This window comes from Phyllostomus hastatus, unplaced genomic scaffold, assembly GCF_019186645.2.
Source record: "Phyllostomus hastatus isolate PE091 unplaced genomic scaffold, TTU_PhHast_1.1 phas_scaffold_78, whole genome shotgun sequence".
Classification (NCBI taxonomy): domain Eukaryota; kingdom Metazoa; phylum Chordata; class Mammalia; order Chiroptera; family Phyllostomidae; genus Phyllostomus; species Phyllostomus hastatus.
The window spans coordinates 3,531,778-3,546,788 of NW_025334041.1; the positions used below are offsets into that span (position 1 = coordinate 3,531,778).

A 15,011-nucleotide genomic window follows, 5' to 3' on the forward strand; every position below is an offset into this window, starting at 1 on the left:
CATGGAATTAAAAATGACTGAGTGAGCATAGAGCAATGAATCTGCCACAAAGTTTGCATTAAGCTTGAATGTTCCTCCGAGGAAACTATTTGGATGATTCAGGAGGCTTTCGGGGTGGTGCAGTGAGTGCAATGCAGATAAAAGTGTGGCGTATACGCTTGAAACATGGCCGGGAATCTGCTGAATGGAAGTGGTCCACATTCTGGAAGGACTGCGGTCACCCAGGTGACTCAGCACCCCTTACAGCCCAGATTTGGCGCCCTGTGACTTCTGGCTTTTTCCAGAACTAAAATCACCTTTGAAAGGGAAGGGATTTCGGACTGTCGTTGAAATTCAGGAAAATACAATGGGGCAGCTGACGGCAATTCCAACAAAGGATTTCGCAGGGCGTTTTGAACAGTGGAGGAGACGCTGGGAGAGAACTGAGCGAGGGCCCGAGGTGCCCCGTCTCAAGGGGACAGAGGGGTCATCATCCTAGGTACAAAGTTTCTTGTGTCTTCTTCAATAAATGCCTCTGTTTTTCCTACCACGTGGCTGGAGACTTTCCGGACAGGCCTTTGTGTGTGACCGGAGGGGGAAAGGTACAGTTTAGACAGCTCACGGCCCAACCACCCCAGACCGTGTGGTAAATTACTTACGCCCCCCCCTGCCGTTTGCAGTTCCTTGGCTGGTGCCCCCCGTGCCTGACGAGGAGGTGGAGTTTCCGAGAGGCTGGCATCTCGGCCGTGGCCTCACAGCGACCACATGGGAAGACACGGCTCACACACACATCTCATGGCCTCGGCACCTCAGCACCTTGAGTGGATGGGCTTCCGAGAGGCTGTGTGACTGTGGTCACAGCGTGTGACTCCCGCACCCAGAGAAGGCTGCTGTGGGTGCAGTGAGGCTGGAAGGGAGGTGGCCCCCAGGAACGGCGTCCAGGCGGGCGGCGAGGGGTCGGAGGAGCAGACGCCGGCGGGGCAGGTTTCTGGCGGCTGTCGGGATTGGGACGCCAGCCCTGAGCGCTGAGCGCCGTGCGGGGAGCTCGCTGGGGAGGGGTGGGCCTCGCAAGATCACGTCCCGAGTGTCCGAGGCAGTTCTGGGCGCGGGCTTGTTCGGAAGCCTTTGGAATTGTGTCTGTCCCTCCAGCGGTCAGTCCCTTGTAAGGAGAGGTCCCTGGAAGGTACTCGAAGTAATCTGGGGCGTATGTAGACCCTTGTCTGGCACGTCACCGTGAGGCCACGTGGCACTTACGGTTACAGTTAGAACATGACATCGTGAACTAGTGCTTGTCTCAGGTGTGCTGACTTGGTTACCAGGTAGTTATTTCCATCCGTCTCATGGACTCGGGGCTATGTCTTCTGTCCTGTGTTTCGATTTCTGCTGTTAATTCTGTTTAGAGGTCATAAAGGTGCTTTCAACGTATCTAAAAACCCCATTACTTACTGGCACACTTTTATTTTTGACCGATTCGTGTGTTCTGTCGGGCTTCTAAAACACGTTCACAGCATTTAGAGTCATTTATTGGGGGGTGGTCAGGGCCGTGTTGACACCTCGTTAACTGGACCAGAATTCTGAAGTTCGTTCCCAAAGCTGTGGCCTTTTCAAAGTCAAGCACTCCAAGCATTGGCCGTCCTTTCCTTTGATGTGAACTACCAGTCGATTTCAGCACATGCCGTCGTCAAGGGACGCCTCCTCTCGTGTCACGTGTAGAGGTGCTTTTTCGCTACGTCTCGAATCTCGCCTCCTCCATGAGTCGAGCATTGTTATTTCTGGGAGAATCACGGGGCTCGTTCTCTCTAAAGATCCCTCGAGTTGCCCACGCTGGACTGACCCGCACACACGTTCCGTCTGGTGTCACATCCTGGTCCCGTCCAGCCCGCAAAGTGGCTCAGAAACAGAACCGCCTAGGAGCAGCAGGGAGGGCTAAGTGGTGGCCTCGTCCCCACCCCCTGCAGATGCAGTGACGGCTCAGGTGGGCCGGCACGGTCACGGTGGCTGTTCATTTAGTCCTGGGGGAGGGGTCCCACCATGACCCAATGTCACCACTGATCACTACACAGAAGGCTGCTTTTATGCAGCCACATATGGGGCTGGGTCCTGGGGACGCAGTGGTGAGCAGAGACTCTGTCCCTCCTCTTGAGGAGCGCACAGCCTAAGGAGAAGACATCTCCTTCAGTCGGTACGGCAGAAAGGCAAAGCAAGCTTCATGGCGGGAAGGAAATGCGTGCCCCCTTTACTGCTGAGTGTGTATCCATTAACCACCAGGGGCCAGCACCTGGGTGGCGGGGCGTGGACGTAGCAATGAACACGTGGGCAATGGTACTTTAGTAAATCCCTCATCCTGGGAACTCATGCTCAGGATACTTCTTTGACCGAGAAGTTGGCAAAGTCTATGAACTTAAAAAAGTCGACTCTTTGAAAATACATAGAATTAAAGTGTGGCCGTGCCTCCTCGCTGCCGAGGCGTGCCTCCCCGGCCCGCACTCGTCCTGCTCACTCCTGTTTCACGGTGAGCCGTGGCTCTGAGCGCCCCAGCTGCAACGGACAGTCTTCATCTCTTCTGTGTCGTCTCTTGCAGTCATCGCCAGCTTCCGAGGCACCGTTCCCTACGGGCTGTCGCTGGAAATCGGAGACACAGTCCAGATCCTGGAGAAGTGTGACGGTAAGGGCTGAAGGTGACTCTCCCTCGGGGTGGGGGGCACACAGCACCCCCCCCCCCCCCCCGCGGCTCCTAGCGCTTCCCTACGCTGTCTGCCTCCCTCCCTGCGGATCTGGGACTCTTCCAGGGGAGGTGGGTCCCCGTGACCCATGTCGGACAAGCCTTGTTCCCTGCACAGTCTGTGTTTGCTGTACGAGAAGGCACCCTTTGGTAGTTTTAAAGCTGATGGTGTTTTCTCCCTGATGTGACTTCCTTATGTTCACTTGGGGCCAGCATGGAAGGCGATCAAGATGACAGCGTTTGCAGGGGTCTCTGCCTCGGCCCCAGACTCGAAGGCCTTTCTTAGAATCCCGAGGGGCTGGCAGATTCCCCAGGACAGGAGGCCCAGAAGCCGCTCCCCTGGGGGGCGGGGGCAACCGGAGCCTGGGGGCGGGGGGAAGAGCCTGCCCGGGGAACTCGGCCCTCCCGTGGCAGCCCCCAGCCCGCCAGATGTGCCCTGAGATTATTCAGTGCATTTGGCATCTTAGTGGAATATAGTATATGAAATCCTAGGATTAGTGTTAGTTTATGTAGCAGGTTACTCCTTAAATCGACATACCTAACATATTCCCGCATGTTTCCATTCCTGTTCTGCCAAGCGTCCTTAAGCTTTCGTCTTTACAAAGGTCCTAGGTAAAATGACTATTCTTTGTTAACAGCATGAGCACAAAGTCCCATCAGTATATCCTAAAATACTCACTTTTCCCCTAACCTGTTGTCTTTATTAGGGATTTGTAATACGATAATATTCTATTGTATCAAGGTTCATTATTGATGAAATTGGGTTCCCCCACACAGAGCTGTTACGTTTAGTTAGAGCCTGGTGAGACGTGGCCGTGGGCGTTTGTCCTGGCTCCTGCCATGGACACCTTTAAAAATGTAACGTTTTCTCTGGCTGTGCCAGATGCATTTTGTCCGTTTCTACTTTGCATACAGATACATAGAAAATCTGTTTTGAGTTAGTGCCTGAAGATGGGCTCCACAGCTAAGGGGAGCTATTTTGTCATCTAAAAACTTTCTGTTCCGCCTAACTGGACAGGTCTCTCCATGACATTTCTGCAGTTTCGAGAAGGTCGGCTTCCCTTAGAATAATTACTTAAGAATGGGTGTAGTTCTTGCATATGTCTTTAAGGGATTTAATAAACCCTAAGATATAGAAATTTCTGATTTGCCACTTACTCTTTTTTCTTCTTATTTTAAAACCATTAGGCATGATTTTTTTAATACTATCCTTAAAAAAACTTATGAGGAACAAAAATATTTAAACATAAAGCTCAATCATTTCTTTTTGAAAATGTAATTAATAAAAAATAATTCAGTAGAACATTTGCATGGTAAAATAATTTCTTACCAATAAGTAAAATGGGTTCTCTACTTGAAACTGTACATTGAAAACATTACATTTCTAGGGGGCTGTACGTTAGCCCTATACACTTACATACATATATACCCTGTACTTGTTTTACAAAAAGGGCATGTTTCCCCTTCAGGGCCGCGCTGCCACACTGATTCGGCATTGCCAGGATGTTGAGTAACAGGCCTTCTACAGAAGGAAAGTGATGGTGCGCTTGCTTGGTCGGTCCCTGAGCCGATGAACGAGAGTATCATTCATTCTCTTTGTGAATGAGACTTGGCTTCACTGTTCCTGTATTTTTTTTTTTTTTTTAGATTTTATTTTGTATTGGTTTCAGGTATGCAGCATAGTAGTTAGACAGTCGTGCATGTCACAGAGACGTCTCCAGCACCCACCTGGCCGCACCCACAGTCCCTGCGGCAGTACTGACTGTCTTCCCTGCGCTTCTCTCGACTCCTGGCGCTGGAGACTGGCTCCAGCCCAGGGCAGGGGCCGGAAGGACGCACCGACGCACTTTGTGCCTGTCTGTCGGCCAAGCGCTGGGCTTGGGTGGCGGGGAGTGGGCTTTGTACCCAGACAAAGAGGTTTGGGGGATATGTTAAGTCTTGTGCAGATTCTAGACTTTCCCTGAGACATAGCAAAGAACAGATTGATTTGTAATCATTTCTTTTCTTTGAAATATTACAATGGTTTCTTTAAGGATGACTCTGATTATTTCTTCACAGGCTGGTACAGAGGATTTGCCTTAAAAAACCCAAATCTCAAGGTAAAAAAAAATTATTACTTCTAACCACAATTGTGGGATTTTTAAAAAGTTATTTTACTTCCTTTCATTATCCAGTTGAAATTACACTTGGGACTCTTAGCTGAAATGCCAAATGACAACATGGATTTTCATAATTTGGGAAATTCCTTTGAACTTGGATTATAGTTAAAATATGCTGCTCAAATGGTAATCCTTTGTAGCTCTGGAAATTTGTACTGAGAAGACCTTCATAAGCTCATTATACACAAACAAAATCTTTCTGAAGCGTTCGTTTTGCAGAGGGCAAAATTAAACTTCAGGCAAGGGAAATACGTATTTCAAAAGAAATACTGCATCGAGGTATTTCATCATCTCTTCCGTGGTATCATTTGTGGAGTGTTGGGCTGGGGAGCGTGGTTTATCTCAGCGCTGCGGTAACAGTCCTTTGGGTTTGTACAGCTGAGGTGGTGGGCAGGGGTGCGGGCAACCGCGAAAGAACGGCTCATCTTTCTCCCATTCCAGACGGCAGCTAAGACTCATTGTCCTTCTCCTCTTTGTGTGAATACTGAGGAGTCACAGCAGTATGATTTTTGTTTCACCCTTCACAGTACGGCCAGTGGTTTTGACACTAATCTTTCCCTATACCTATGTTTTTCTACTTGATTCTAATCTCCGCAGCCTTCCAGCACACCCCCCACATTCTCTAGTGTTTTCTTATCTGCCATTCCCCTTTTTTGGTTGAATTATGACTTCGTGGGGATTGTAGATAAGAAATTGTGTGGTTTTTCTTTTGCCTGTCTTTCTCTGCCTTTTAACCTTTTTCTGGATGATACCACTTTGTTTAATTACTTTTTTATTTATTTTAGGTCATTTTAAAGGAAAGCCTGAGGGAGCAAAGAGTGTGCAGATTTAATTTTTTTAACACCGTAGCCCTCATTTAAAGTTATTTTTAGACATCTGCTACTCACATGCAAATATAGCTTCAGTATTTAATTATCCATTTAGAACTTGTTTGAGAAAAAAATCTATTAGACTTCTGTTATTTCTGTCATTCTTCTACTTCCAAATTCTGGATTTTTCTTTGTTAATTGTAATTACTCTCTTAATTTTACCATATTGAGATAAATTTAAATTTTGAAGGAAAAAAGTATTTTTTAGTCTATATACCTCTTTACTATTGTTTTGTATGTACAGAATTAGCTTATTAAATTTTATGTTATCCTTGGATCCACAACGGTGATAATGTATTCAAATGACATTTGTTTTTCTAAATATTTAATTGAATTTGTCATTTGATTATACATACAAGATCATTCAGAGGGTATTGTCATTTAATGGACAATAAAATTGATGCTTATCTTTTTAATGTTGTTTCTTTCAATGTCCCATTGAGCACAAAAGAACAATTTCCTTGTCCTGTCTTTTCCCGACAATGAAAAGCTTTAAGCCAGCGTGGCTCCTTTTGTTTAATTTTTGTTGCAAGGGAATGGCAGCCTGGTGATTAATTACTGCTCCGTTCTCATCAGAGAGCTTCTGGAGCACTTAATACACACATTGTCTCCAAATCACATTGGTATTTTTTTTTAGTGTATAACTTAAATACACACGTGAGTGTTTTGGAGAAAACAACCAAAACAAACAAAAAGAATGACCTTTTTTTCTAAACCATGCAATATTATTTTAAAAATCTTATTCAATGTGACATGCTTCTTAGGCAGAATTCCTGAAAAAAATTGTAAAGTTTCTGTCTTATAAAAATATATTTTTGAGTGACATTTAATTTTTCTACTTAATTTTTATTGTTCACCCTATTACAGATGTCCGTTTCCTTGCCTTTGCCCCCCCCGCCCCTTCCTCTGGCCATCCCCACTCTCTTGTCTGTGCCTGTGGGTTATGCATGTATGTTCTTTGGCTGACCCCTTAATTTTTAAAATTATATTTGTTTGAGAATCTTAAATTTGGAAGCTAGTGAAAAGGAGAGAAGGCCAGGAACAAGCCTGAGCTCTGGAATGTGGTGGAGATGTTGTTTCCGTCTAGTCCCGATATCGTTATGTTGTAGGCTGGGTCCCGCACATGTGACTTGCGAACCGAACTTGGCCTTGACAGACTGCTCGCACAGCAACCTCCCTGTTTTTCTCTTCCAGGGTATCTTTCCTTCCAGCTACGTCCACTTGAAAAATGCCTTTGTGAAGAACAAAGGGTAAGGCATGAGTTTTATTAACCGCTGGGGGATTCTCGCAGAACCATCGCTTATTTTGAAACTTGAAAAGCTTGGTGGATTGTCTTGACCGATGGACAACACAAGAGCACGCCATCGGCTGTGCTGTCTGACAAATGCGGGTTGCACTCAGCAGTCGCTGGGGGGGATGAGAGAGCCACATCGGCGTGCACCGGACAGCGGCGGCATGCAGGGCACCGTGGAGGCTGCTCGCTGTCCCCACGGCAGGGCGGCAGCCCAGCCCGGCGGTGCAGGGGCTGGTCCTCCTGGGCCTCTGCCGTCGGGAAGCGTGGTGGTCAGACCCATCAAACGCTGAGTCACGTCCCAAACCCCAGGAATGCCCTGGGCTCCCCACTGATCGTAAGCAGCGAAGTCTTGTCTCTCTCCTTGGAAATGGTGCCCTGTCCTCGGGTGACCCCTCCGCAAAGAGGCATTATTGTACTTCCGAGGACTTCGTTTCTGTGATACTTTTCTCGGTTGAGTTCATCGATCGCCTAGGATTTTTCATGCATTTTAAAAGTCTCTCCAGTCTTATTTTCAAAGGACGCAAGGCAGGTGTGGGGATCACAGGTCAGTCAAACAAAACGCCCCGGAAAAAAGCCGCAGCGCCGGCTCATCGACGTGGCTAATGTGAGCGGGGCAGGGTGAGGGCCCTGGATTTGGGTCAGAGCGCCAGCCGCCAGTGTCACAAGGAACGTGTACTGGATTGTTGAATACTTTTTATTTCATGACCGAGCAAGGAATACAGGTTCAGCCATAAAAATTACATTTTTCTCTCGAATAGCAAAACATAGCCGCTTTTCTGGATTTTGAAAGCACATTATAGAGCATGGTAAGTGAGATCTTTAAACTCGAGGCTTAGCAAAACAATTCCAAGGATGCTATTTAAGTGGATGGTGCTGATAGCCGCTCTCTGCAAAGGAGCATTAAATCTTAGTGCAGCGCGGTAACGGCCGCACGTGGCCGAGAGTCACGGTGTAGCCGTGTTCCCTGGGAGGATTGAACTTAGACTGTAGGAGACCCTTATACTAGATGTCTTAATTACTGGAAGCAGCGTTCTTGTTTTTAGTGGAGTTATAGTGGCCATCACTTAACACAGTAGATGAAAACCGTAATTCTAGTGCCCTGTGCTAATAGTTACCACGGCTACTTCTCGTGTCACAAATGTGTTCATCGGAGATGTTGTGTAGCCGCAATCCACCAGCAGTGAGTCCGGACGAGTGACTCATTCTTGGGGCCTTCTCCCCCAGGCGTGCTGGAGCAGCGCCCAGCCCTCCCGCAGTCTCCAGAGGACAGTCCACGGAACACGCTGGCCACAGGCTTCCTCTTCCTCCTGACCTATCACCCCAGTCGTCTGGGCTGGGCCACGTGGAAACCCCAAGGTCTCGACCTGGTCCCACAGTGGGGGGCCCTCCCGGGCAGACCTGTGCAGCCAGGCTGCTTTGCTGCCTTTGTCTCAATCCCCACCCCGACCCCACAGTTTTACAGAGCACAGGGCCACCCAGCCTCCCCGCCCCCCATCCGCTCTGACTACAGAGGACATTATACAAGAGAACTTTGGGGTAGAACCAAAATTTATTTTCTAAAAAAACAAAAACAAAAACATGTTGGCATCAAGACCCTTGATTCTGGGACTGTCAACGGGAAGCAAAACTTGAGCCTGAAACCAGCGAAGCACAGTCTCCCAGGGGGCTTGCTTCCCTGGAGAGGGCGCTGGTGGCCTGTGGACATCCCGCCTCCTTTTCAGGGGACCAGCAGCCCGGTGGGCCGCCGGGGTGTGGCAGCCGCAGAGAGCATCTCCGAACCGCTGGACGGAGCCTCATCCCCGGGGCAGCTGCTAGCGGCAGGCTCCGTGGAGCCTGATTTTGGTTTTGGGATAATTAACCGGAAACAGCTGCCTCCCCTAAAACGGCAATTTTGTGCTTCTGGGAAATTTACATTTTGGTTGAACAAACCCAAATCAGCTTCCTGCAGGCGGAATTGCCTCTGCGCTCTCACCTGCCTGGGTCGTGGGGGGCTGTAGGACGGAGGGGTCCTTGCGGTCGTGTTAGAGCTGGTGAACGGCGAGGCCCCGTCGGGACTGCTCATCCCTGCGCGGGCTGTGCCCCTTCTGAGAGTGAAGCGGGCTGTGGCGAGTTCCTGGAAATTCGCTGCATCACCTCCACCCCCGAAGAGTCATCGGCGAGATCGCAACAGTCCCTCCGAAAGCGGAGTGAAGGAACGCACAGCCACTTGGAAATGGCACCTGCAGGCTTGACGACGAGTCTGAGTGTGTGTCGCAGGTCATGGACTGTTGTTCACGTTCCTTCCAGCTTCACACCTGCAGCTGTGTGGGGGCTGCAGGAGGGAGGGAATAGCCACAGGGCGAGTGTTTTGGCAGCAGCCTGGAGTGGGGCGATGAGGCTCTGCTGGGGAGGAAATCGGGGCGGGATTTCAGTTCCCATAGAGACTCAGCAGAAGGTAGTTGTACCCGCTTTGGACATAGCGTGCAAAAGGAGCTGCAGAGCATCAACGAGCCTCATGCTAAGCAGTCTTTTTCCTGGGTCAGAGCCCCATACGCTGTTATCTTCTAAGGAGGAGACATTGTCCTTGGGGGAAAAAACTCAAATGAAACTAATCCTCATCAATATAGTTGGTAGCATTCTTTTGAGAAGCGGTAGTAATAACCACTTAACCATTTTAACCTGCGTAAAAACGGGAGGAACCTGAGAAAAGAAACTTGAGATGAAGAAAAAGGTTATGGTAGGCACGGAGAACAAGTCAAGTCCTTCTGTCCCCCACCCCCAAATCTCCTTATGTATCCGCTCCGCAGTGGGACCCCACCTTACTAGATTCTGGGCTGAGTGTTTTCTGAGTCAAGTTGCTGATTTCCAGAGAAGAAACAGGGAGGATACATTGCTCTGATCACAGAGAGAGACATTTTACAGTGGATTCGCAAACGCCTGCGTAGGCTTGAGCCCGGCATACGTCGGACAGTGCACGGACGCATCACTGATAGGTGACGTCATTCTCCAGGGCCCCAATCATGAACATGAAGTGGTAATGACATCCCAGGAGTGTCAGTCAGTACCTGGTGTCTCCCGAGTTGGGGTGTTTGCAGCCGTCAGATCGCCATCGGTGAACCAAGCGGGTCACACCCTCGGGGCCGTGGGAAGCAAAACCCCCGCCCCAGGAAGGCAAGCCTGGTGGTCTCACGGTGGCACAGGCGAGGCCTCAGGGGCCAGGATTAGAGCTTCAACAAGCTGCTGTTTCGTGGTCCGGCGCTGGACTCTTCTGATGTGGCTGCTTTGTCACCGCCCTCCTTGACTCTGTCTGGGCAGCGTGGCTGGTCCCTCTGGGACAGCACTGCTGGAACCCACAGGGCGTGCCGCACACCAGGTCAGAACCAGCCCCGGTCACTGTCCCCAGAACCCGGACTAGAGAGGCGGCTTCCTTTCCTAGTTTATCTCTCAGGGTGTTCCAGAGCAACTGGTTGTCCCTGATATTTGCATATGGACTTCGTTTTTCTTTCTTAATTCCACAGACAGTTTGAAATGATCATCCCCACTGAAGACTCTGTCATCACAGAAATGACCTCGACGCTGCGAGACTGGGGAGCCATGTGGAAGCAGCTCTATGTGGTAGGTCCCCTCCCGACAGCGTGGTTCTTTCGACAGAGAATTGCTTTAAGCAATAGCTGAATGGGACCCTGGCTGGGGTGGCTCAGTGGACTGAGCGCCGGCCTGAGAACTGAACCAAAGGGTCACCGGTTCGACTCCCAGACAGGGCACAGGCCTGGGTTGCGGGCCAGGTTCCCAGGAGGGGGCGTGTAAGAGGCAACCACTCGTGGATGCTTCTCTCCCTCTCTTTCTCCCTCCCTTGCCCTCTAAAAATAAGTAAATAACATCTTTAAAAAAAGAAAAAGCTGAGTAAGAGGAAGCAGGGACCAGTGTTGGAGCAGCTGCTCTGCGTCCCCAGTACCTCCCCTCCCTCCCAGGAGTCAAGGACACCGAGCAAAAGGACAGCCTGCGTGCGCTTGCTCCCCGCCTGCGCCCTGCATGGGCCTGCGAGTTCTTCTCCTGGCCAGGGGAGCGCAAGACATCCTTTTTCCGGCATCTGATCAAAGAGGGTGTTCTACAGGGGACCAGTGTCAAGCTTTCTGAAAATATTTAAATTTAAGGGAGACATAGACTTATTTTCAACATAATTTTCATATCGGTGGCATTTTATTGTATTTTAATTTGCTGTCTCCTTCACATGTACTGAAAGCATTAGACTGCTCACCCAGAATCAATGAGAATTTTCTAAATGGACCATAAGAAGGAATGTTTCTTGAATAATAAAAAAAAGGGGGTGGAGTGTTCTGGCAGCCTCTGTGTGGGTACTGGCTCACTCTCTAGAGCGAACCACACTGAGTGCCGTGGGAGCACTCTGTCCGCAGTATCTCACCTGACCGCCCACACCCACTGGAGACGACAGTGGCCCTGACGACCCCAGCTCACCGCGAGGGATGGGAGGCGGCCAGCCGAGGGCGTGGTCTGGGCTTGGGTTCTTTTTTTTTTTATTAATTTCATTTAATTTTTTAAAAGATTTTATTTATTTATTTTTAGAGAGGGAAGGGAGGGAGAAAGAGAGAGAGAAACATCAATGTGTGGTTGCTGGGAGCCGTGGCCTGCAACCCAGGCATGTGCCCTGACTGGGAATCGAACCTGCGATGCTTTGTTTCGCAGCCCATGCTCAATCCACTGAGCTATGCCAGCCAGGCTGGGCTTGGGTTCTGACGCGGTAGAGCCCCCACTGGCAACCGCTGGATATGCAGAAATTTGAGGATGCTAAGTTCTTTTTTTTTTATTTTCAAAAGGAGGTATAGAACAGCTTAAACATCTGGACAGATGTGTTCAAAATACAAAGGTGTTCTCACCCTGACGAAGCCACTTGAAAAGCCTGCCCAGGAGTGAGCCCAAAGCGGCGAGGGACAGGGGCCGGAGGGACAGTTTGCGTTGTTTGTTCCGCATGATGTGTAATCGACATTTGATTGAGGCAAGAGTCTTAAAAAGTCCCTAAGACAAACCCTTCTGGTTTCGGGTTCATCTGACCGGGCCCAGTGGCTTTTGGACTCGATAGCAGAGTCCACGGGGCAGTCTCAGAGGACACGCCGGAGTCCCCGCTGGGCTGGAATGCAAGGGCCAGGGCACCGAGCTCTGGGCGGGGACGCTGCCGAGGGGACGGAGGCCTCCTTTGGAGATTAAAAAAAAATAACATGTTGGAATGAATGTAAAATCCACGTATTATGTTACTTAGAATAACATTGCACATGCCGGTGACATGGAAAATGAAACTATTCGGAATGTGCAGATCACTGCCTCCCGACACCCAGCGGGAGACGGATAAAAATAACCACAGTGTTTTCCCCTCGGAGACCTGGGCCGGCACTTCCCCTGCGTGTGTGGGGAACAAAGTTGCGTTTCCCCTTGATGTTGCCCTTTCTAGCTATTTTTTCCTGCCTCTGGGGTGTGGAGCCTCTACTCTGGGGTCACACTACATGGGCTGGAAAACCTCGTGTTGTAAGCTCTAGGGTACCCTCCTTACCGCCCACTGTTCCGGGCAGTGGAGACGGGATTATTTACAGTTTCCCTGGGCACTGGGGTGGCAGTCAGGACATGGGGAACAAGTACAGAGTTTACCCGGGAGGTGCCAGATTTTTGACCTTGATGAGGCTGGCGTGGCTGGGCCGGACCTCCTGGGTTCTGTCTTCCTGAGGTACATGCTCTGTGGCCAACGGTTTAGTTCAAGGTCACCGTGCTGGAGTGGACTGGGGTGCCGTCCACGCTGCTCTTCGGCAACCGTCAGGCACCTCGCTTCTCCACTGGCGGGTGTTTGATGAGGCCACTGTGTCTCGTGAATCCTAAGCAGCGCGAGAGACCCACTTGGTGAGAGAGCAGTGAGCATCGGTGCACGTGGTGAATGCCTGAGAAATGCCAGTTGCTCTTCTGAGTAACATTGGTGAAGGCCTGAGTAGCGTCCTTAAAATGTCACTTAATACATCCGTGGTAAAGCCACAAGGAACGCGGGAGAAGCACAGCAGCCATCTTTTACTGGGTGATGCGTGCGGGGCCTTCGGCAGGGCGTTTGCTCACCTCTGCCCAGCAGCCTGCTTCTCCAGTCTCCGCAGAGACGGTCTGCCCCAGGCCCCGGGCCCCGGGCTGGGCTGAGGGCAAATGTGGGTCTGTCTGCTGCTCCCAGACTCACGTAGGCAAACAAAAACTTCCCTGGTCTCTGCAGCACTCAGAGTCTCACAGCCGCATTTCCGCTCCACGGAGAGGGAGGCAGCTCCGAGACCGGGTGGAGCCGTGGGTGCGGCGCACAGTGGGGGCCTGGACTCGGTGCCCGCGAGGGGCAGCCTCAGGAGGGACGCTGGCCTCTTCGGGGGGTGGGGGGAGCAGTATCACCAGACAGAGGGACAGTGAGCAGAGAAGCAAGCGTGCTTGCGGACACGCGGCCGGCGTCTGCTGAGGAAGAATCAGTCCCCCAAGAGGCCAGCGCATAGGACACGCCCCTCCCTCTCCTCTGGGGCCGCGCTGGGGCCCGGCTGCTGAGCCTGCCCGTTTGCATGTCTCCTAGAGGAACGAAGGCGACCTCTTCCACCGGCTGTGGCACATCATGAACGAGATCCTGGACCTGCGGCGGCAGGTGCTGGTGGGCCACCTGACGCACGACCGCATGAGGGACGTGAAGCGCCACATCACTGCCCGCCTGGACTGGGGCAACGAGTGAGTGCCGGCCCCCCAGGGGCATCTCGGGGGGCGGGGGGCGAACACCGCAGACAGGGGCGTGAGCTGATGACGTGTGGCGTTATCTCCGGAGGACACTGCATGGGGCTTTTCCAGTTGTCCGTCTGGGGGGATTTAGTACAAACTGTCATTGATGGAGTTGAGAACTGCACCTCCTAGGACTGGTCAGGGCGGGATGGGGCTGTCATCTGCTCCCTAGTCCCATGTGGCCTGATGCCAGCCCGTGCTCGTGAACGTGAACTGTTCCCAGGCGTTGTTAGACATGGCTCCCGCCAGGCTGCTCTGGGTTTCAGGTGGGCTGTAGGTTTGGTGAATGCAGTTCCTTGGAACTCACCCCTCTCCGTGTTGTGGTCAGAGGTCACCCACGCAGTCCGCAGGGGGACGCTGCAGACCACGGCTCGGGGTGGGGGAGGGGGAGGGGGAGGGGGAGTGGGAGTCTGCCTGCGGGGCCCCTCCTCACAGCCCAGACTGCTCTCGCGCATGACGATTAGCCTCTCTGAGGAGCCGCTTGGCAGAACACAGAAGCTGCTCTTGACGGAGATTTGCCCTTAAATAAAACTAAGTGACCATAGTAACAGCCACGTGAAATAGTAAATCGAATCACTTGAAGCTCTGATCGAGGCTGACACTGTGCTAAGTAAGGATGACCGCTAAAATGTGGGAGAGGAACGCGGAAAAGCCAGCTCTGACTCTAACCCTGAGCTCGTGTGGCTCTAACTTGCAGGGCGTTGAAAAGGTCCCTGAACATTGCCCTCCTTTCCTCTCCCAAACCTCCCTTTGCTATTTGGACCTTCAAAGGTCTTAGGGTGACGGAGCAAAGGCAATGCAGACAGCAAAGGGGAATGGCAGGAAGCACACCGTAGGGGAACCCGCTGCTTCTAGAAGTGGGAAAAGACAACTGGAGGCAGAGAGCTCTCCCCCTGCCCGTGGCAAGGTGCTCCCCCTTTGCTTCCTGCGGACTGTGACCTTCCAGCGGGCCCTCCTCGCAGCCAGGACTGATCTCGTGCACACAGGTCAGCCTCTTCGGGCCGGTCAGACCCCGTCAACCTCCATGGCACCCCTACTACCATCGGCGCTTTGTGGAGTGAGACATGCTATTATCCTTTTGCAGACGGTCAGCGGCGTGGCCCTCATTTGCTTATCTCTGGGCCATTCCTCCCTCGCAGTTTGGGTGGGGATGAAAAACACATCCCGGTGTGTGGTGGCCCCGAGATGATTCTTCAGGAACTGGCTCTTTTAGGGCC

At 51.3% G+C, this 15,011-nt stretch overlaps 1 protein-coding gene across 3 annotated transcripts in view; it reads left to right on the forward strand.

The window, feature by feature from the left end:
* Positions 1-15,011, forward strand: part of DOCK4 (dedicator of cytokinesis 4) — a 277,427-nt gene that overhangs the window by 118,046 nt on the left and 144,370 nt on the right. For all 3 annotated transcript variants that reach the window (XM_045827550.1, XM_045827552.1, XM_045827551.1), the window contains exons 2-6: positions 2,561-2,644; positions 4,760-4,800; positions 6,924-6,979; positions 10,521-10,617; positions 13,598-13,746. In XM_045827550.1, the coding sequence (XP_045683506.1) occupies positions 2,561-2,644; positions 4,760-4,800; positions 6,924-6,979; positions 10,521-10,617; positions 13,598-13,746 (427 nt within the window). The remainder of the gene's footprint in view (positions 1-2,560; positions 2,645-4,759; positions 4,801-6,923; positions 6,980-10,520; positions 10,618-13,597; positions 13,747-15,011) is intronic.